The sequence below is a fragment of the Podarcis gaigeae genome (assembly GCF_964106915.1).
Source record: "Podarcis gaigeae genome assembly, chromosome: 2".
NCBI lineage: Eukaryota > Metazoa > Chordata > Lepidosauria > Squamata > Lacertidae > Podarcis > Podarcis gaigeae.
Genome location: NC_139679.1, coordinates 22,443,576 through 22,465,749, shown reverse-complemented (window position 1 = coordinate 22,465,749; position 22,174 = coordinate 22,443,576). Strand labels below are relative to the sequence as shown.

Sequence of the window (22,174 nt, the reverse complement as noted above, 5' to 3'; positions counted from 1 at the left end):
CCATTCCATATCCTCCGACATTTCCCCCATGAAAATAGGGACGTCTGATTCCATACCCTCCAACATTTCTCCCATGAAAATAGGGACGTCCGATTCCATACCCTCCAACATTTCTCCCATGAAAATGGGGACACCCTAAGGGAAAGCAGGACATTCTGAGTTAAAATCAGAAAATAGGATGGCTTCTGTAAATCCGGGATTGACCCTGAAAAATAGGGACACTTGGAGGGTCAGAAGCCCTCAATTCGTTCCCTAAGCTCTGCCATATCATGCCTGCTCACTTGCAGCTTTCTGAAATCAGTACCGACAAAAGGCCATAGTGGATTGTGCCCCAGCGCTCATTTAATGTGAGCACCGGGCATGACAATGTAGATGCCTTATTCTTCTAAAGAGATACAGTGGTACCTCAGGTTAAGTATTTAATTCGTTCCAGAGGTCCGTACTTAACCTGAAACTGTTCTTAACCTGAAGCACCACTTTAGCTAATGGGGCCTCCTGCTGCCGCTGCGCCGCCAGAGCACGATTTCTGTTCTCATCCTGAAGCAAAGTTCTTAACCTGAACCACTATTTCTGGGTTAGCCGAGTCTGTAACCTGAAGCTTATGTAACCTGAAGCTTATGTAACCTGAAGCGTATGTAACCCGAGGTACCACTGTATATTTCAGTAGCAGGTCTGTTTCCTGAACAGGGACCAAAATTACAACTACTTTAAAAAGAAACGTGCAGAGAGAAGCAATGGGTTTTTTTAGGCCGTAAGAGGAAAACTCTACCATTTGCAGATGGGCAAATCCTTTATCAACATCCACCAAAGTGTTAACATGTGAAGTGACTCTCAGATAACCAGACCTGGGGCCTTCCCAATAAACAAATTTAGCACAAGAGTTCTGTACACTACATTGGTACCTCGGGTTAAGAACTTAATTCGTTCTGGAGGTCCATTCTTCATCTGAAACTGTTCTTAACCTGAAGCACCACTTCAGCTGATGGGGCCTCCTGCTGCTGCCGCGCTGCTGGAGCACGATTTCTGTTCTCATCCTGAAGCAAAGTTCTTAACCCGAGGTACTATTTCTGGGTTAGCGGAGTCTGTAACCTGAAGCGTATGTAACCCAAGGTACCACTGTACACTGATAAGTATATTCTGTGTTGCAAACAGAATAATGCAGTAGGCAGAACAAATGTGGGTGGTCTTCCTTCCTGCCTATGCCGCTGGGAATCTCATTCTGAGCTGAACTTTATATTAAGAGTTTGGTTTGATGATGTCCATGTATTAAGACTTTTTGAAATTGATGGATGGATGGACTGGCCCACCATAAAGTGGCGCAGACATTCGTTGTGCAAATGTGGGAACATTCCTGGTACCCAAACATTTATCATATGCATCTTTGTTCCTCCCACCACCAATTTTCTTTGGTTACTTGGTGGGGAATAAACTCTTATTTTTACTTGTTGTGACATTCCTAGACAGAAAGCAAAAAAATGTAAAAGGTAAAGGACCCCTGGATGGTTATGTCCAGTCAAAGGCGACTATGGGGTTGTGGCGCTCAACTCGCTTTCAGTCCGAGGGAGCCGGTGTTTTTCCACAGACAGCTTTCCAGGTTATGCGGCCAGCATGACTAAACTGCTTCTGGTGCAATGGAACACCGTGACAGAAGTCAGAGCGCACGGAGACGCTGTTTACCTTCCCGCCACAGTGGTACCAATTTATCTACTTGCACTGGTGTGCTTTCGAACTGCTAGGTTGGCAGAGCAACGGGAGCTCACCCCATCACAGGGATTCGAACTGCCCACCTTCTGATCGCCAAGCCCAAGAGGCTCAGTGGTTTAGGCCACAGCGCCACCCGCAACTCTTAGACAGAAAATACTTCTGAGTGGGAATTGACATCCACTACTAGTGGCAATCAATGAAACTCCAATCGCTTGCGGCTTTCCGAGCACAGTACACACCATAGAAACTGTGCACCAATAGTAATTGAATAATGGGATTTGAGAGATGGAAGGATCTGGTGGTCATCTAGTTTAACCTAGGAATCTTTGCAGCTACAGGGTCCTTGACAGATGGGCATAACAGAAACTCCCTGTTAAGATGTGTCTCAGTGTGCAACTGAAATCTGCTTCCATTATCACCTATTAGTTCAAGGACATAATAATAGATCAGGCCCATGGCCCATCCAATCCACCATTCTGTTGTCACAGTGGCCAACCAGATGGCTATAGGAAACCTGCAAGCAGGACCCCTTGTGCGCTCTCTGGAGTAACAGAAGGCAAGTCTTCTCCATCTTTTCTCCATAGCCTTTCAGATATTTGAAGACAACGATTGTACCTCTTTGTGCATGGGGCCTCGTGCGAATTCCTGTATGTGACTGCCTTTCGTGTAGGAAGTTCTTAATGTCTCAAAGTGCTTCCTCTATCCCCGAATCCAATGACATTCTTCCTTCGTGTGTTGCACCTGTGAAGACAGAGATCCTTGAACAAAGAGTTCCACTCCCTAGTTAGGAGTTTTGTCTGTGCTTTTAGGATGATGTAGATAGATGCTGCCACCTGGTGTTTTAAAGCATTTCCTAAGAGTAGGAACTTGAACTCGCTTTAATTTGAAGCAATGCAAAATAAAAATAAAACCACAGAAAGGCTACTGGGGCAGTGTTGCTCTTTCCCTGTATTCAAGTGAGCTTGCAACTTGGGAGATTTACTGCAGAGCTTGGAAGACTACTTTTGAGTCTGCTCTCTGACTTATTTAAGCAAAATGAGATCTTTTGGTCTTGACTTGGAACCCTTGTAGAATTCAAGTGAGCAATATATTTATCGCAATATTCAAACCAGATTAAGGGACGTTGAAAAACAAAACATTGAGTCAGCTTTAAATAAAAGTTGCTTACCCAACTTCTATGGTTTACAGATAACAGATAACAGTCACTTATATCTCAAAATTAATAATTCCAGTCCTTTGTTAGCCTGACTGAACGTTTCCCCCTCAGCTTTTGTGAAGGGCAGATATTTAAACATCCACAGAAGCAGCAGACATTGCTGGTGTTCTTTGAATGTGCCGGACACTGCAGAACATATCCTATTCTACTGTCCATTGTACAATCAGCTATGCTATCTCCTTATTTGGGTAGTCTAAAATCACGGTACAATGAACATGTCAGATTCTATCTGTGTGACATTAACCTGGAAGTAACTGCAAGGGTGGCTGAGTTTTTTTATCAACAGTATCAATTAGAGTGGTGAATGGCGCTATTTAGCAGGAAGAAATCCCAATGAAAATCCTCATCATTATATACAGTGGTACCTCGGGTTAAGAACGTAATTCGTTCCGGAGGTCCGTTCTTAACCTGAAACTGTTCTTAACACGAGGTACCACTTTAGCTAATGGGGCCTCCCACTGCTGCCATGCCGCCACCACACGATTTCTGTTCTTAACCTGAGGTACTATTTCTGGGTTAGCAGAGTCTGTAACCTGAAGCGTCTGTAACCTGAAGCGTTTGTAACCTGAAGCGTCTGTAACCTGAAGCGTCTGTAACCCGAGGTACCACTGTATTTTACATGGCTGTTTATTTGTATATATTTTAAATTTTTATATATGGATGTTTGTGATGTTTTAGTCCTGGGTGTGAGATGAGTGCTTAATTAAGTAACTGGCATTCCCATCAGAGATGGGAAACTGAATCCTCTTGGAGGGCCAGATCCAGGACTCCACCCCCATGGGCAACTTGATAGCTGAGTGGGGCTGCTTTGAACCCATGACTTGAAAAAGAAGAATCAGAAGTGCCGTCTAAATGTAGTCCTTTGCTACCCTGGCTTGCATTCAAGAGTTGCAAGGATTCTTCCTGCAGTTCAAGCAGTAGCTACAGAGGGCATCTCTTCATTCCTGATTCTTCCTTTACAGATTTTGAATCTGAAAAGTGCATGAGTTTACCTGTCTCACACCTGCTGCCACATGACCTGGTAACACAGGGCACTTGAGTAGCAGTCAAATGTAGTCTAAAACCTTGGACCATGGTTTCATTGTGGCGTGTTTTCCCTTTTTCCTAGGCAACTTTCATACCCTCCAACATTTCTGTCTTTTTTGTTTGCGTCTCACCATGTCTGGTGCACATATAGTTATGTACTTTTTGAACTTTCAATAAACATTAAAAAAAACCCAACCTAGTGGAATGCAATAAATAAATAAACAAGTTATTCCTGTTGACTGATTCAGATTGACCTCTTTGCTAAAAACCTGGATCTGGATGGGAATCAAGTATCTTATATAAGGTAAGAGACATGCAAAAGAGGATCATTGGAATGAAGCTTACCTGTGAAATGCTTGTGGTTTACACCCGCAGTAAAGTACTTGCTTTCTGTTTCCCTGGTCCTCAATCATCTTATCAATCAACACATAATTACAGATTTCACCATCTATCAGACGCAGGTCTCTATAATTTCCGATCCACTCTAGATATATCAACAATCATTAGCTGTTGATAGCTAATCCTTCAAGTGTTTTTCGGCTTGAAGGTACCTTCCAGCACAGAGGCTTGGTCTGCTGGTTAGTTCTGCCAGTTTTGGATATAGTTTACCCTAACAGTAAAGATAAAGGTAAAGGACCCCTGGGCGGTTAAGTCCAGTCAAAGGCGACGATGGGGTTGCGGTGCTCATCTCGCTTTCAGGCCGATGGAGCCAGCGTTTGTCTACACACAGCTTTCCGGGTCATGTGGCCAGCAGGACTAAACCACTTCTGGCACAACAGAACACTATGAGAAAAGCCAGAGCGCACGGAAATGCCATTTACCTTCCCGCCGCAGCTGTACCTATTTATCTACTTGTGCTGGCGTGCTTTCGAACTGCTAGGTTGGCAGGAGCTGGGACAGAGCAACAGGAGATTTGAACCACGGGGATTCAAACCGCCGACCTTCTGATCGGCAAGCCCAAAAGGCTCAGTGGTTTAGACCACAGTGCCACCTGCGTTGCAAAGCATCTTAACAGTACTGAGCTTTAGTTGGATCTGGCGTAATTGGACCACTCTTAGCTGTCAGGGGTGGGTCAAGTATATGCAGGAACACTGGGGGGGGGTCTTCCAATGCTTGGAGAAAGAATTGCTGGAAAGGCACCCAGACAAAACCCCTCTTTGTTCAGACACAGTATGCCTCTGAAGCTCCAGCTCTGTGCATGCTTGCTTGAATGCCAGAGAATGCAGTAGGTTTTTACTTCTGAGTTACGAGAGCATCAGATGCAGGCAAGCAGCAACAGTAGATGACAGTTTGGAAACTTTCTGAGGCCATCAGGACTGGGTGGGTTTTGGTTTGATCCAGGAAGGCAGTTCTGATGTCCTTAAAGCTTTACCAACAGGCTCAGAAGTATTAGCTTTCCATTTCTCCCATGCACTGCAAAAGGAGTTATGGAGGCTTTTGACTTTGAGCAGGCTCTGAAAAAGGACACTGCCCAATTATTTATGCCCTGGGGGACTGAAGCACTCACGCCCAAGTTGTGTATCCCAGGGGAAACAAATGGTAGTTAAAAAATCAGGGTAGCATTGGTTGAGTGCTAGGTATAGAACAGTACATTTTTAAGTCTGAACTTGAAAATGGAAAGTGTAATGCTGGTGGTTAACAATGAGGAGATTTCACCCCTCCCATATCCAAGAATCTGCTGATGTTCTCTGCTGATTCTCCAGAGAGGAGGGGGCGGTTTCTGCTCTCTACTTATTCTGCTCCAGCCTCACATCAAAGAGAGAGAGAGAGAGAGAGAGACTGAGTGTTAGAGAGAGATCGTCTGTATAGATAAGGTTGCTGCTAAGAGCAGCTGCAGACACTCAGTGTAGTGCAGCATTTTCGTTTAGACCTTATTTAGCTCTGTACATAGTTATGTATTATAGTTGTAGATAAAATAAAATAAGTTATTCTACAGAGCTGCTCTCCGAGTCGTTTATGCTCTGCTATACTCTGCTGTACCCTGCAGTGCGTCGACTGTCTTCTTGTTGGAGTGAATCCGTGCTCACAACTCTAAGCTGTGAGTCCACAGCACTTTGACCTGTTCCTGTGCAGAAGGTGGTCTCTGGAAGTGCTACCCACCTCACCTAGCCCAGTCGGGCTGAAGTGTATGAGTCCAGTTGGTGGCACTGGCTCAAGGGCGATGCTGACAAACAAAAGAGGTTTAAAGACTCCCCTGCGGATATGTGTTCACAGAGCCATGTGCCTCTCCATAGCTAGATAGCTCTCTCTGCTCCACCCATCCGGAAGGAAGAGTCCTGATGATCCCTCAGTCCAAATGCAACCATATCGCTGATCAGATTGCATAGCTGCTGCGGGCCAAAAAATTGAATGTAACCTTTGAATGCACATCTGTGCCAGTTTGCAGGAGCCCATGCCTCCGTTGTGCATTCCTACATGCTGCGTGTATGTGTGTGTTTTGTAATACACGTTAGCTTTCTCCCAACTGAAGCACAGAATGTTTGAGGACTGGGACATTCGCAGGCCAACCAAAATGCTTGTTTACAAAGCTATTGTACTACCAACCTTACTATTTGCTTGTGAAACATGGACCACTCATAAATGCTGTCTCCAACTCCTCGAAGGATTCCATCAACGATGTCTCCAAAAATTTTTACACATCACTTGGGAAGACAAGTGAACTAATATCAGTGTGCTGGAAGAAGCAAAGATCACCAGTGTTGAAGCAATGATTCTTCAATATCAACTTCGTTGGGCTGGCCATGTTGTGCGGATGCCTGATGATCGTCTTCCAAAGCAACTACACTATTCTGAACTTAAGAATAGAAAGTATAATGCTGGTGGTCAACAAAAGAGGTTTAAAGACTGTCTCAAGGCAAATCTTAAAAAAATGTAGTATAAACACTGACAACTGGGAAACACTGGCCTGCGAGCACTCCAGTTGGAGAACGGCCTTTACCAAAGGTGTCATGAGCACTGAAGATGCTCGAACTCAGGACGAAAGGGAGAAATGTGCTAAGAGGAGGGCACGCTTGGCAAACCCTCACCATGATCAGCTCCTGCCTGGAAACCTATGTCCCCACTGTGGAAGGACGTGTGGATCCAGAATTGGCCTCCACAGTCACTTACGGACTCACTTTTAAAACCATGTTCATGGAAGACAATCTGACTCGGCTACGAGTGATCGCCGAAGAAGAAAGAAGCAATTGGTGCTGTGTGGATAACTCTGAAATGCATGGATGAATTGGGAAAAGCCCAGCTCCGGTGATGATTTCCCTCCATACTGTGACAAAGGCCTTCGACACAGCTCCTGACTCTTCAGTGCTGTCGGTATGTTGGGTGTGCCACCGCACTGCCCTTTGGCCACTCTTCCCACCCCCTTTCCTGACAGATGTCCTGTGCCCAGTCCCCGCCCCCACCCCAGGAAAGCAAAGTCCAGCCTAGTGCAACGGGATCAAAGGCTTTCTGAGTCGACATTATAGCCCTGATGAAATTGTGCCGATGTTCCCCCCACTGGGAGTGAGACGAAAGGTGTGGATTTATGGTTCTGGAAACGCTGTTCCTAGGGACAAAGGAAACTGCCTTAGAGTGAGTCAGGCCATCAGTTCACTTAGTTCAGTACTGTCTGCTCTGCCTGGAAATGCCAAGAATTGAACCTGGAACCTTCTTGATGCCAAGAATGTCTTCTGCCACTGAGCTGCAGTGATTGTGTTGTTCAGATTTGCCTCCTCGATTCAGCAAGCGGCGGGGAGCCCAGAGTGGCTGGATCCAGCGTGCAGCAGGTATGGGAAGCTCTGACTATAGGAAGCATTGTGGCTGGGGAATCCTTTATGTTGGGAACAGTGGGGCCGTAGGGGGTAGGGCTAGTCGTTTTGGCACCAGAGGAAAACTACAAAATGGTACTTTCCCCCGCCGCCAGGGAAGAAGGGGTGAGGGAAGATCTACAGCTGGAACAAGGAGGGGATAAAGATCTTCATCAGGAACATGGGGAGAGTGAAGATCTACATTGGGAAACAGAGAGGTGGGAATCAAGTCAATCATACACACACACACACACACAGTCGTACCTCTGGTTAAGAACTTAATTCGTTCCAGAGGTCCGTTCTTAACCTGAAACTGTTCTTAACCTGAGGTACCATTTTAGCTAATGGGGCCTCCTGTTGCTGTCACACGATTTCTGTTCTCTTCCTGAAGCAAAGTTCTTAACCTGAGGTACTACTTCCAGGTTAGCGGAGTCTGTAACCTGAAGCATCTGTAACCTGAGGTATCACTGTGTGTGTGTATATATGTGTGTGTGTGTGTGTGTGTGTGTGTGTGTATATACACACACACACACACACACACACATATATATACACATATATATATAATTTTGACAAAGTAATAATAATAATTAAATAAGAATAAAATTGTGCACCCCACCACTGAGACCATTCCATTGTAACTATCCAGCCTTCCAATATTTCAACACCTCATGTGATGGCTTGACCCCTTTCCATTTTAACAGTACAAATTCTACAAACACCTTCCATTTCTCCTCAGAATCATTTCTCTTGCGTATTTCCCAACTTACCTTAATGGCACATGTTAATTTGTCATTAATAGCTATATCCCACGCTTCTTTATACCATTCTTCCATTTTATATTCTGCTTGCCCCTTCCACTTCCTAGCTATCATAATTTGTGCAGCTGTCAATAAATTTGTGAGCAAGTCCTTCATAGCCTGTGAACCTCCCACCCCTTATAAATAGATAAAAATGCTACCTCTGGACTTTTGCTCGGTCTTAACCCAGTGATTTCTGTTATCTCCTTAAACACCCTTTGCCAAATCAACTCAGTCTTACCCGATGGTTGAAGTCAGAATCAAAGACCATCGCAGCCAGGGGGTGGGGGACTATCTGAATAACACTGGGTGGGGGCCACTGTTTCTTGCCAGGAAAATCATACTAGCTCTTTCTAGTTACTTGTGGACATTCAGGAACCTGGAAAATATATACCTGAAGGAGTGTCTCCACCCCATTGTTCAGACTGAGCTCCAGCTCCGAGGGCCTTCTGGAGGTTCCCTCACTGCGACAAGTGAAGTTACAGGGAACCAGACAGAGGGCCTTCTTGGTAGTGGCGCCCGCCCTGTGGATGTCAAGGAAATAAACAACTATCTGACTTTTAGAAGACATCTGAAGGCAGCCCTGTTTAGGGAAGTTTGTTTAATGTTTTATCATGTTTTTAATATTCTGTTGGGAACTGCCCAGAGTGGCTGGGCAAACCCAGCCAGATGGATGGGGTAGAAATAAATAAATTATTATTATTATTATTATTATTATTATTATTATTATTATTATTATTACTACATTGGACATCTTGGGAGGAGGGAGGGGTGTTTGTATTATGTCAGCTGAAACATGGCCCAATTGGGCCTAATGCCCTTTAATATGCTGCGGGTGAGGGGGGGTTGTTCTTCATGTACCTGCTACCTTTTGCTCTCTCCCTCCTCAGGTCGCCAGTGAGATGTCTTGCAGCAGAGGGCCCTGCCCACAGTGAGGAGGTGCCTGGTGAACGATGGCTAAGCGGCTTCTGGTGGCTATTGCCCTCTGGGCCGTGGGAGGCCCTGCTGGGCTCCATCATCTCTACCTGGGCCGGGATAACCATGCCCTATTGTGGATGCTGACTTTGGGCGGGTTTGGGATAGGGTGGCTCTGGGAGCTGTGGCTGCTGCCGGGTTGGGTGACGCAGGCCAATCGCACCTTGGAACTGCCCAGAGATGGACCTCCACCTTTCAGCCCTATGCGTTTCCTTGGCCAAGCCTCAGTAGGCATCTACTTTGGTTTGGTGGCCCTGATGGGTCTCTCAGGCCTCCCGGGTTTTTATTTCCTGGCTCTCCCCCTGGCGGTGGGACTCGGAGTTCACCTGGTTTCCGCAGTGGGTGACCAATCCTCTGATCTTCAAGCTACTTTAAAGGCAGCCTTCATAACTGCACCAATCTTCTATGGCCGCTCTCTAGCCATCTTCCCCATCACTCTCACAACTAGTGTCACAGCCCAGCGACACCGGTGCTATAAATCCAGCAAGGGCACCAAGGAGAAGCTTGGTGCCCGACTGTACCGACTGGGCCTCGCCTACCTTGCTTTCACTACACCTTTGGCATACTCTGTCTTCTACAACACAGCGGCCACTGCCAGCTACGTAGCAGACACTATTAGATCCACGCTGGATTGGCTCAGTGTGTTCCCATCCTTGAGCAGCGCGCTGGAATCGGTGCTCCTCCTGCCCTACCATGCCTGGAAGATGCTGGGCTTCAGCGGTGGCTCCTTCCAGGACTGGGAGCAAGTTTTTGCCTTCGTGCACTCGATCCAGAACGAGAGGCAGCGGATGGCATTGAAGGTACAGGGCAATACTCTTCAGCTCAGTTTTGTTTTCGTGACGGTATACTTTATAGCAACTGGGCTAGAGGAGTGGGATCTGGGCAACGTCCATTTTGGGTGATGCTGTGACCATGTGGGTTAGGATACTGAGGGCCCCGTTTCAGAAGTCTTTCCAGAATGTGGGGTTTTGCAGCAAAAGGCTTCTGAGGGACTTTTACTGGCATTTGGCACCATTTTGGAATAAATAGGGCAATGTCAATGCCGTGATCCCGTGGTTTAGGATGCTGAGCTCCCCATTCCAGAAGACTCCGTGGAACATGGGTTTTGGGCCACAAAAGGCTTCTGTGGAGATTTTGGTGACGTTTGGCGACATTTTGGAGTGAATTGGGAGATAACAATTTTTTGGTGACCCCATTTAGGAAGTCTCTGTGGAATGCAGATTTTGGGGCGCAAAAGGCTTCTGTGGGGCTTTTGCTGATATTTGGCTCCATTTTTAAGTGAATCGGGCGACGTTGCTTTTTTGGTCATGCTCATATTTCTAGATTCATGGTTTTTGAATCTTCAGCCAACTCAAGGATAAGGCTAGAGTTGGACTTAGCTGGTAACTAAGGCTACTTTATCCATCTTTCAAGTGGAACTGGGAAACAGGAAGTTTGGGCTTTGGGAAGAGGGAATCGAAATGTCTCTATTCCCATCTTTAACACCCTCCTTTCAAATGTCAAGGAGATAAAGAACTACTTAAGTTTTAGAGGACATCTGAAGGCAGCCCTGTATAAGGAAGTTTTTAATGTTTGTTATTTTGCTATGTTTTATATATGTTGTAAGGGGCGTGGGTGGTGCTGTGGGTTAAACCACAGAGCCTAGGACTTGCCAATCAGAAGGTCGGCAGTTCGACTCCCCGTGATGGGGTGAGCTCCCGTTGCTCGGTCCCTGCTCCTGCCAACCTAGCAGTTCAAAAGCACGTCAAAGTGCAAGTAGATAAATAGGTACCGCTCCGGCGGGAAGGTAAATGGCGTTTCCGTGCGCCACTCTGATTCGCCGGAAGTGGCTTAGTCATGCTGGCCACATGACCCAGAAGCTGTACGCCAGCTCCCTTGGCCAATAAAGCGAGATGAGCGCCACAACCACAGAGTCGGCCACGACTGGACCTAATGGTCAGGATCCCTTTACCTTTACCTTTATCTATGTACTGGCTCACTGGGAAAACTCCAGAAAATCAGATAGACATGTGAGCTCAGCTACTCAGCAGCCCCTCTGCCTGAGTGATAATCCCTAGCATCCTGATACCTGAGTGCCAGACAGGTAGCCATTCCAGAAATTCCAGCCATTCCAGAAATAACAAACCCAGATGAAAACAAAAGGGTGTGATTAACTTGGCTGAGAAACAGGGAAATGTAAATATCTTTTTTGTTACACTTGATGGGTGTTTGGTGGAGGGCAAGGAGAACCATGGGGCAGGGTCCAGGATGCTCAGATTACTGCCACCAGACCTCCCCTTTCATGATGTAACCATGATGTAGTTTGGGGGGGGGTGTAAAATGGGAATTAGCAGCTAATAAAAGTTTGGGGGCTCTTTTGTTCTGGGCTTCCATCTTGTTCCACCTTGTGGCAGGTGGGAGTCCTGTCGCAACAGTCTTCAACAAAGACCAAGCCTACTGGCAGCTGTTTTGCTCTGGTATTCCTGGCTGGTGTCCTTGTTTTTTGTCCAAGGGAGCCCTCAGATTTCTCCGTTAACATAGGGCCTTGGACTAGACAATCCTCAGGGTCCCTTCTATTGGTAAAACCTATTTGGTGTTTCGCAACTTTCTGACTAGTTGCAGGACCTTAGCCAGACCTAGCAGAATAAACGCAGAATCCATGGAAGCAATTGTTGACTTGGCTGCAGGCAGGATAGCCGAAGCAGGAACCAGGAACTTATAGTTAGGTGTTTATTATATACAGTGGACTATTTACAGGAACAGAACACGGATCTTTTGCTAGCTCTCTCTGACACTACTCACAACTCCTACACTGACACACAGAACTCTGAACCTCTAAACTCCGAACTACCAGTTAGGAGGCCATTAATTATCACTCCTTTGAGAGAGCTTGATCAATCAGGGAGCGGTCTCCATGTCTCTGTTATCACCAGGCAGACTTACTCCTTCAGATTGCCTTCTGGCTGTCTGCCAAACCTTAAATGACTCTGTGTGAGTAGCTGCACGGACACAGTTTCCCAACACCTTCCAACTCTATGATTCTATGAAGGTCATTCTGCATAGGACTCAGCTTATACTGATCTATAAAACTAGGCAGTCGTTCTTGGCTTCCCCACCGACATCAGCCTCTACTGTGCCACTGGCTGTGAGGCCCACCAGGACATCTCCTCCACCTAACAGGCCTGAAATGTTTCCTCCTTTCCCTATTAGGTCTTAGGAATCCACCACGATGCCACACCTGAAGAAATCCACAAAAGCTACCGGGAGCTGGTGAAGCTTTGGCATCCAGATCACAATCGGCACCGGGCGGAAGAGGCGGAGAGACGTTTCATTGAGGTACAAGCTGCCTACGAGCTCCTCACACAGATGAGGAAGCCAAAGCCGACATGACGGACTCTGACTGCCTCCATAAAACACTGACGTTTATGTTGCTGGGGGGAATAAAAGCATTACGCCTTGAAGCCATGGTTCTCAAAAGAGCTTCTTAGCGTGCTCAGAGCAGCCCTACATTGGTCCAGAAGATGGAGGACACAAATTGTATAGTGAAATATATTTGGAGTCGAGTGTGGATTTCATGCTATTTATTCAGCTCATAGTAGTGAGGAATGAAAGTTCCCCCAAAATATCTGCTTTATATACATTATTTACACAATGGGTCGCACATGATTGGCTAATTTTGGGATTCTCCTGTAGGCCAATCAGGTTGCGGATTCACTTCCACCTGGAGCTGGATTGGGTGGCTCCTGCGGACCAATCATACTGCTGCATTGTTCTAGGACCAGTCAGACTGCTGCATTCTGGACCCTATTGTTCTAGGACCAATCAGACTGCTGCATTCTGAATCCTATTGTTCTAGGACCAATCAGACTGCTGCTTTTTGATTCCTATTCAACTCAGTACATAACATATAGTATGCCCTTCCACTTGGTCATCTGTTGACTTGGTGGTGCCAAGACTTCCTCCTCCCTGTTTTTCCCCCTTGCCCTTCAAATTCTCTGGGTCTGTTTTCCAGAGACTTTCCAGCGCTCTATGGCCTGGCATGATCCCTTTTCTTTTTATGTTGCCTGTCTTTTGACATAGGAGGAGAAGCAGTGCTTTCAAGTTTTGCTTTTCTGTCCTAGAAATATTTGTATTGAAGGAAGGATACATTTATTATACAAATAAAATGTTTGCTAATAATATTTGGGAGGTTTTTTTGGGGGGGACCACTCAGGAGGTTTGAAAACATATATAATATTTTTATTGTATTTTTTTTTAAGTACAAAAAAGAGAGGGTTGTCATATTTCAAAAAGTGAAAATCCGGACAGAAAAGTTGCTGAGCATTCTGTAGTTTTGCCCAAAGTTGTTGAACTATTTTTAAGGGAAATCGCCAACGTGGTTTGCCATTCATCTGGTTTCTCCCGGACATTTCTGCAATTCCCACACCAGGACAGTTTCCGACGGCTGGTTCCCGGCTATGTCCAGGAAATTCCAGACATATGGCAACCCTAGAAAAGAAGAATGGCATATAACCATTCATCCAAAACCACAGAGACTCAAAATCTAAACTAAAGAAAATAATGAGCACTGTCTCACATTAACACCAAATTTTTTGTTCCAGAAGGAAATAAAATCAGACATTTTTTTCCCTATACGTTTTTCTCTTGCTTGTACATAATAAGTTAGCTTATGATTTACCGCTTTATCCCAAATAGTCTGACCAGGGGAGATAGTGAGGCATCTTTCCCCTACAATATATTGAAATTGACATTTTTGATGCTATCAAAATAATAGTACCCATTTCTGCATCTACATTCCCAATAGTCTTCCAAGTAGTTGAAGAATACATTTATTGGGTTTCTTAGAATTTTGTGAGTTTGCTGGTGGGATCAACTGATAGGTTCAGATGGATCCCACCCCCACCCCCCACATTGCATTTTTAATATAATTCACCAGTGAGTGCTGAATGGCAATATCTTCAATTACAATACCTGTTGGTGTGTATTTATGGACCATCTGCATTGAGCAACTTCTCAATTGTTGGAGGAAATTACTGGATCTCCCCTGAAAGCTAAATCTATGACTGCTGTTTATAAATGCTTCTTGGACCTTTGTAAAGTAGATTGGCAGGAACCTAGAGAGTTGTGGAATAGGGATTATGCTATACAACCTAAACAATCGGAAATTGCTCTAGAATCTATATGGAACATTTCTCTAGATTTGAGGTTGATCCAACAAAAAATTATGTTTCGGGTAAATTGGACTGCGCAACTTCAGCACAGGAAGGCCCTGTTTAAGAACTATAGATGCTGGAGGCGAAATGTTGCAAATGCCTTGTCGTGGAATATGATGGTGAGCACATCCATGATGTATTCGTTTTGGTCTGAAATAGTTGTCAATATAAATTACGTATTGCCAAAAAGTTTCATATTTGCAATGCCCATGTACCGTATTTTTTGCTCTATAAGACGCACCAGACCACAAGACGCACCTAGTTTTTGGAGGAGGAAAACAAGAAAAAAAATATTCTGAATCTCAGAAGCCAGAACAGCAAGAGGGATCGCTGCGCAGTGAAAGCAGGAATCCCTCTTGCTGTCCTGGCTTCTGGGATAGCTGTGCAGCCTGCATTCGCTCCATAAGACGCACACACATCCCCCCTTACTTTTTAGGAGGGAAAAAGTGAGTCTTATAGAGCAAAAAATACGGTACTTTTAAAGTATATTTCTATAAGTATAGTAGTTAACAAGAGGTCAAAAGTACATCTTATGTAAGCCCTTATGGTTGCCATAAACCTCGAAGGATATGTTATATTTCACCACCATGGCAACATTTTTATAGTGTCATGTGGATACCTATTTGGACACTTGTATTGACTTGTATGTTTTATTTTAGATAGGAAATATCGGTGGCCATTATATTCTCAGTGCAACCTGACATTGTTTACTGTCATTATTAACCTTTCTCTGTCCTTTTTCATATTAAAATTGACACTTAAAAAACAAATAATGAAAAAGACATTCTGGAAGTTTTGGATATTACCGTATTTTTCCGTCTATAAGAAGCCCCCATGTAGAAGACACCCCCTATTTTGGGGGACTCAGATTTAAGAAAATGGGGGGAGACACTATGTGTGTATAAGACACGCCCTAATTTTTGACGTTATTTTTTAGGGGGGAAACCTAGTCTTATACACGAAAAGATACGGTACAACATTTCCAATAGATTTATAGATAATCTGCATTTTATTAAAAAGTCATGCAAGTTACAATATCTACAACAGGAGGAAAAATCAGGATGAGGTGAGCCAAGACCTTTAACAATTTTCAAGTGGTCCATGTGGGACCCCAGATTGTGAATTGTGGTGTTGTTCCTCACGCACAACTGCCTTTCCTAGGAGATGCAGATAGAGGTTTGTTGGTTTGAAAAGCCTGCAAGCTCAGCTGATCCCAGCAGGTGCTGCTGTTGAGCTGCTGAAAAGCAGGCTCCTGTTTTTTTTCTTTTAAAAAAATTCCTTGGGAAATGAAAAATGATCCTATGGTTTTGCACAAAGAAAATATGTGTGGGTTTTGTCTATATTTCAGAAGAAGCAACAGCACAATAACAGGCTGCAGACACGAATGAAAATAGGCTTTGTGCTCAAATCCACAACGGGCCATAACTGGTGACATTGGGGTCCGAGGGAAGAGAATTTCAAATTCTTATTCTGAATTCGAATAATGGCTCATCAAAGCTCAGTCATGGAACTTGTTTGCAATGCCCCAGCTTCACCTTGGGAATCTGAAGAGATCTGCTCAAGAATGACTCTGAGTATCATGTGCAAGAGGGTCATAACTAGATAACTAAATAACCAATACAAAACCTATCCTATCAGCTTGTATGTTTTGCGGGGAGAGGTGCTGAACAGGACTTTTCAAAGAGGGTGACTCTAGCAGCAAGTGGAGCATGTTGCCCTTTAGTTGCTGATAAATTGCTAAGAGTTTTGGTTGAGGAACAGAAATAATAATGATAATGATGATGATAATAATAATAATAATTCTATTGTTATACGCGGGTGGCGCTGTGAGTAAAACCTCAGTGCCTAGAACTTGCCGATCGTATGGTCGGCGGTTCGAATCCCCGCGGTGGGGTGAGCTCCCGTCTTTCGGTCCCAGCTCCTGCCCACCTAGCAGTTCAAAAGCACCCTTAAGTGCAAGTAGATAAAAAGGTACTGCTTTATAGTGGGAAGGTAAACAGCGTTTCCGTGTGCTGCGCTGGTGCTGGCTCGCCAGAGCAGCTTCGTCACGCTGGCCACGTGACCCGGAAGTGTCTCCGGACAGCACTGGCTCCCGGCCTCTTAAGTGAGATGAGCACAAAACCCTAGAGTCGGACACGACTGGCCCATACAGGCAGGGGTACCTTTACCTTACCCCACCCATCTGGCTAGGTTTTCCCCACCGTTCTGGGCAGCTTCCAGCAAAACATATAAACTAATAAAATGTCAGACGTTAAAAACTTCCCTTCAGATGTTTCCTAAAAGTTGTGTCATTCTTTATCTCCCTGACATCTACAGGGAGGGTGCCACTACCAAGAAGGCCTGGTTCTCACAGTGAGGGAACCACCAGAAGGCCCTTGGAAGTGGATCTCAGTGTCCGGGCTGAATTGCCACTTTTCTCCTATAGGAGAGCTCCTAAGGTGGCGTGTGTACGTTTATTTATTTATTTATTATTAATTTTTCTGTTTTAGAATTTAAGAGTATTCATTTAAACAACCTTAAAATATCAATGAATTCCCTGTCTTCTTTTTCCATGGTTCATTTTGCATAACATAAATCCCTACATATTTTATATAAACCAAACCATTCAGTATTCCATTATTACTTCCATCAAAATTCCATTATTACTTCCATCAAAATCTTTAAGCCCGACAGGCAGAAATTCCAACTTTTTAGCATAGAAACGCAGAATCGGTGATTGAAGCGTCACCTGTTGGATTTCTACCTGTCACGCCGCCGCTATTAACAGGCAAACCCACGTCTCCATTCGCGCAGGCGGAGGAAGAAAAGAAAGGGTTAAAAGAGAGACAGGCTTGTTTCCTAGGTGCTGCGGTATTGGGTAACCCGCGGCATCTCCGCCACGTTCCACGCGCCCGGATTGGCTTTTCGCTGCGAAGAGCAGCGTTACCCCCTTTTCACCTGATTGGCCGTCCCTTAACGAAGGAGCCCGATTGGGCGGGCGGAGGGGAGGCGGAGCTTCAGCGGCTCCGTTGTTCTCCGAACTCCGTCGCGCGCGAGGGTGGAGAGGCGGGCGGAGTTGGCGAGAGAGAGAGAGAGAGAGAGAGAGAGAGAGAGAGAGAGAGACGGGAGGGCCCCGCCTTTGCCTCGCTCCCATTGGCCGGCTTCCGTGCTTAAGCATTGGCTGAAGGGAGGAGAGGCTCCCGCGGCCCCATTGGCTGCCGGGGCTCGCGCACCGTTCGCTGCTCGCTCCCGTTCTCTGTCTCTTCGCTGGTGGGCGGGGCTCGCTTTCCCGGTGTTTGGCGGCGGCGGCCTGAGGTAAAGGGGGCGGGGGGGGGGCGGCGGTTGTGGAGACAGCGGCTGGGTCGTCGTCGGGGTAGGACGGGGCTCCCGGGCGCTGCCGCTTAAAGGGGTCGATGGAGGGACAGGGGAGGCAGGGCTGAGGCGAGCGAATGGGCCGTTTCGCGAAAGGAGGGGGTGGGCTTCGAGGCAGGCCGTCGAGGGGGCGGCGGAGCGGAGCTGGTTTGTGAGGGAGCGAAGGGCCTGCGCGGACGGCGAGGGCCTCTTTCCCGCAAAGCAGGGCGACCTGTGGAAGGACCGCGAGAGTGCCTCTGAGCATGTCCAGAGTGCATTTCCCTATGGCAGTGAACGAGTAGTGCGGGGAAGACCCCCAGCCCCGTCCCACAAACACACACACACATATTGGGGATTTGGCTTCCAGGCCGGAAGGGGGTTGTTCCCAGACAGACTGGAGCCGTGGCACTAAGGCTGCCATAAGTCCGGATTTTCCCGGGAGTTCAAAGGCAGAATTGACGGCTGGGTTTCCTTTAAAAAAGAAAGAAAGAAGACCACTGCAATTTCCTTTTTAAAAAAATCGAGAATTTTTGGGGGTTCCTTAAAAAAGGCTCTACAATTTCTGTTGTTTCCTTAAAAAACAGAACCAACAATGTTGGGGTCTTCCTAAAAACTAAGCAACTTTCAGGATGTCCTGGTTTTTACTTTTGGAAATAGTACCCTTTTTGGTACCACCCCGAAACAACGAGGCACTGGAATGATGGAGGCGGCGGACAGCAGAGTGTGCAAAATAGGGACGCGAATGAGAGGAAGCGGTTCCCAAAGGGTGTGAGCAGCTTGCAGTAGTCGCTGGTTTTGCTCTTTGCTGCTGCAAAAGCTTTGCATCTGACCAGCAACCATTTGAGTGGTTGTTGGTTTTGGGTTTTTTTTTAAAGAACAGTCTCCTGAACAGAAGAGCAGCAGTAACCTTTCTCTTGAAGGAGCAGTGCTGAGGGAACAAAAGCTCAAGAACTTTATAGCTTGAGTGTAGGTGGGAATGGGCCCAGTGCTTGGGGAGGGGGGGGAGGGGAAGGGGAGACAGGAAACTTAGGCTGAGTGAAGTTGAACAAAAAGTAAGGTTTTCCTAAGTGTGCAGAGAGCCTTGTTTGATTACAGTTTGTAGTGATTAATCATTTGCTGCTTTCGTTTGCCTACCATGTATGCAATTTATATTAAGTTATGTTGCAAGACTTCAGATTCAGTTGTATCTGAATATATGTATATATATTTTCCAGAAAGCTGCATTGCAAGCCTACAGTTCTGATAAGTAGGTAAACATTATGCAGGGAATTTGCAGGGAAAAGGCTGCCATACATCTGCATTTTCCCTGACATTACCAGGATTTCAAAGGTGGTATTGACTTCGGGGAATTTCTGAAAGCTGGCACTTTGTCCTGGATCATAGGCAAGTCAATTGAAAAATCACATTTTGGGGGCAGTTTTGTGGGAAAAGGGGGGTGGAGCTCACATCCAGGGTGTCCTGGTTTTTACCTTTGAAAATATGGCAACCCTACTGTGCTGGGACCTGAGTTTGAATAGCCTAGTTGGAATCAGGTGGCTTTTGAGGAGTCATTCTAAATTTTTGGTTACCTACCTCGTAGGGCAATTGTTAGGCTTACAGTTTGGTTCTAATTGTGTTGTGTTGGGCTAGGCTTGTAGCGTGGTTCTAATTGTGTTCGTGTTCCATTGATTTCAGTGGAATTCTCAGTTAGGGTGCTTAGAAACAACACAGGTATAATGCTGCACAATTAAAGAGCTGTGTAAATGATGGTATAGGTAAGCCAGTCTTTCAGATAAGCCCACAGAAGTTAACTAGCCTGTTGGACACTAACATAGGTAGGATGAAGAGCTCTGTCCCTACTCCAGCAGCCCACTGCATCTCTGTGCTAGGTTAGGGCTTTTATGAAGCGTAGTTGGCATTCAGGCCTACAATTCTCACATGCAATCTGACACTCCATTCTAGGGATCTTCTGACATTGAGACCTGGATGTATTCCAGAGTTTGTTACCCCAAGAATTTACACAGACCACCGAAATAAATAAAAAATGATCTCTATTTACTTATTGATAAGTAACTGTAAGGAGCAGGGAAAGGAAGAAGTGACCATATATTGGTTTAACACTTCCAGGAGGAGTCTGATTCTCTTTTATTTAGTATTAATGTTATAAATGATAAGGGAGGAATGGCAGAGATTTACATTGAAAAGAGACAATGAATTTAGCAGATGCTCTTGCAGCTCAGCTTGTTTGGAACATGTGAGCATGGCATTCTGTAATGAGTTCTCCCTTGAGGCCTCTCCAGGCCAGAACTGAAACTTCTTTCTGAGGTACAAGCTGTCATAGCAAAAGCTGAATGTTTTCAGGGGTGCTTCATCTGAAGGGGAGGAACTTCTGTCCTTTAGCAACCCACCTGATTTCTATATTGGGCACAGAAGAGGGACAGAGCACTCCATCTCTCTTGCAGCCTACACACTCACCTGCATGCAGTTCCTTGTTGCCTGTGCCTATTAGGCTTGTACTTTAAATACAAGGCTGAGATGAATCTCAAATTCTAAAGTGTAACTTAAAGTAGAAACCAATGAATAGTTACTTAAACTTCTTGAATTCTTCAGTGTGGTTTTAATATAGAGGCTTGTACTTCTCTACCTTGCTTAGAAAGACATGGGGTAAACATATTTGTTCGCTAGGGCATTTCCTATTTGTGTAATAAACCTAGTATATTGTGAACTGTGTGTGTTTGTGAGAATACCTGTAAGTTACAAATTATGCCCCTTTGAAAGATTCATGTATGTGATCAACAAGATTAAAATAGCTTGGTAAGGGACTATTGTTCTCAAAAGCCAATTAGCCAGCTGCTGCTGCACAATATAGATGTTGTTCAAATGTGGAGTGGAAGAAGATCTCCCTTTGCTTGAAATCACAAAATGAAAAAAGATTCTTACAGGTAATAGACCTCTGCTGTAGAGCAGCATTTCTCAGCCTCTTGGTTGTGAAGCATGTGCAAGTGGGTCATGGGCTTTATAAGCAAACCCAAAATCATTATTGCATTTAATTTACAATTAAGTCTTAAATAAATTGTTGCCCATCTGCAGTAGCAGAGCACACTCCTTTGCCCATGCACCAACTCCTGGAGCCCAAAATGCAAACATTTTTGCCAGACATCAGGACTGACTGTCAGCAGGCACTCTCACCCAGCTGGAGAGACATTATAACTCCTGGGTTTGGCCACAGCTCCATCCCCTGCAACCCTTTCCTTGTCAGAGGGCTCTGAGAAGGAGATGCAGGGAGGGCCTTTGAAAGGCTGGTGTGGGAGAGGAGGAGAGATGTCAGGGGTTGTTGGGTGTTTGTGTGTGAGATGGTGTTGTCTCTCAGCCCACCTGAGCTGGAGGAGTTATGTTTTTGTCCATCAGACAAACTTGCAGAATGAACTGCCAGTTTTCTTGATGTACTGGTCATTGGAATAAAAAACCCTACAGTACACAATTATTACTATTATTATTTTACATTTCACAAGTGTAGGCAAAAAAGCTTGAAAATAAATACCTGTTTAGGATTGCAGTCTATGAGTGCTGTGGTCCTCTGTATACTTCCCTGTGAGTAATTCCAGTTGAACTCAAGGGAACTTACTTCTGAGTAGATATTAGTATAGGATTGCACTACAAAACTGCCATCCTAAAGACACAGCACAGTCCTAACCATGTCATCTCAGAATTAAGCCCTGTTCAATACAGTGGCACTTTTAGATAAGTGCAGTCAGGTTCCCATCCTTACTGAGAAATGCATCTCACCGAAAACAGTGTGAGATACCTTCTAACTGAACATAATATGTAGGATTATGCTACAGGTCTGCAATCCTATGCCCAGTTACCTGGAAGTAAGTCCCATTTAATCTACTTTGACATAAAATCAAGCTTAAAGGTGGTGCTTAAATATTCCAATGCAACTGATTTGTGGATTGCACCATTTAAATGTGTCCCCAGGATTGAATGACTAGGGTTACTATACCACTGGGCATAGCTGTTGAGCAGATTAAACGCTTGTAATCTGATTTTACTGGTTTTATTAGAAAAGAGCTTGCTACTTTTAAATTGTTCTCAATGATTGATTATATTCATTGCATATACAAAACTGAGTAAGTCTATAAGTATTATAAATATTTTAGCAAATTCTGC

The 22,174-nt window shown here is 45.1% G+C and overlaps 2 protein-coding genes across 3 annotated transcripts in view; both read left to right on the top strand.

Annotated features, from left to right (window-relative positions):
- The first annotated feature begins 7,396 nt into the window (after positions 1-7,396).
- Positions 7,397-14,114, top strand: DNAJC22 (DnaJ heat shock protein family (Hsp40) member C22). Its single transcript, XM_083727787.1, has 3 exons — positions 7,397-7,707; positions 9,419-10,303; positions 12,693-14,114. Exons 2-3 carry the CDS (start codon positions 9,482-9,484, stop codon positions 12,870-12,872), a joined length of 1,002 nt encoding a protein of 333 aa, XP_083583913.1. The 5' UTR covers positions 7,397-7,707; positions 9,419-9,481; the 3' UTR covers positions 12,873-14,114.
- A 3,729-nt stretch (positions 14,115-17,843) lies between these two features.
- Positions 17,844-22,174, top strand: part of SPATS2 (spermatogenesis associated serine rich 2) — a 48,091-nt gene continuing 43,760 nt past the window's right edge. Inside the window, exon 1 of one of the 2 annotated variants that reach the window (XM_083727596.1) lies at positions 17,844-17,989. The gene's annotated coding sequence lies outside the window, so the exon portion shown is untranslated. Of the gene's footprint in view, positions 18,048-22,174 lie in introns of both variants that reach the window. The other variant, XM_083727597.1, reaches the window with a different exon arrangement.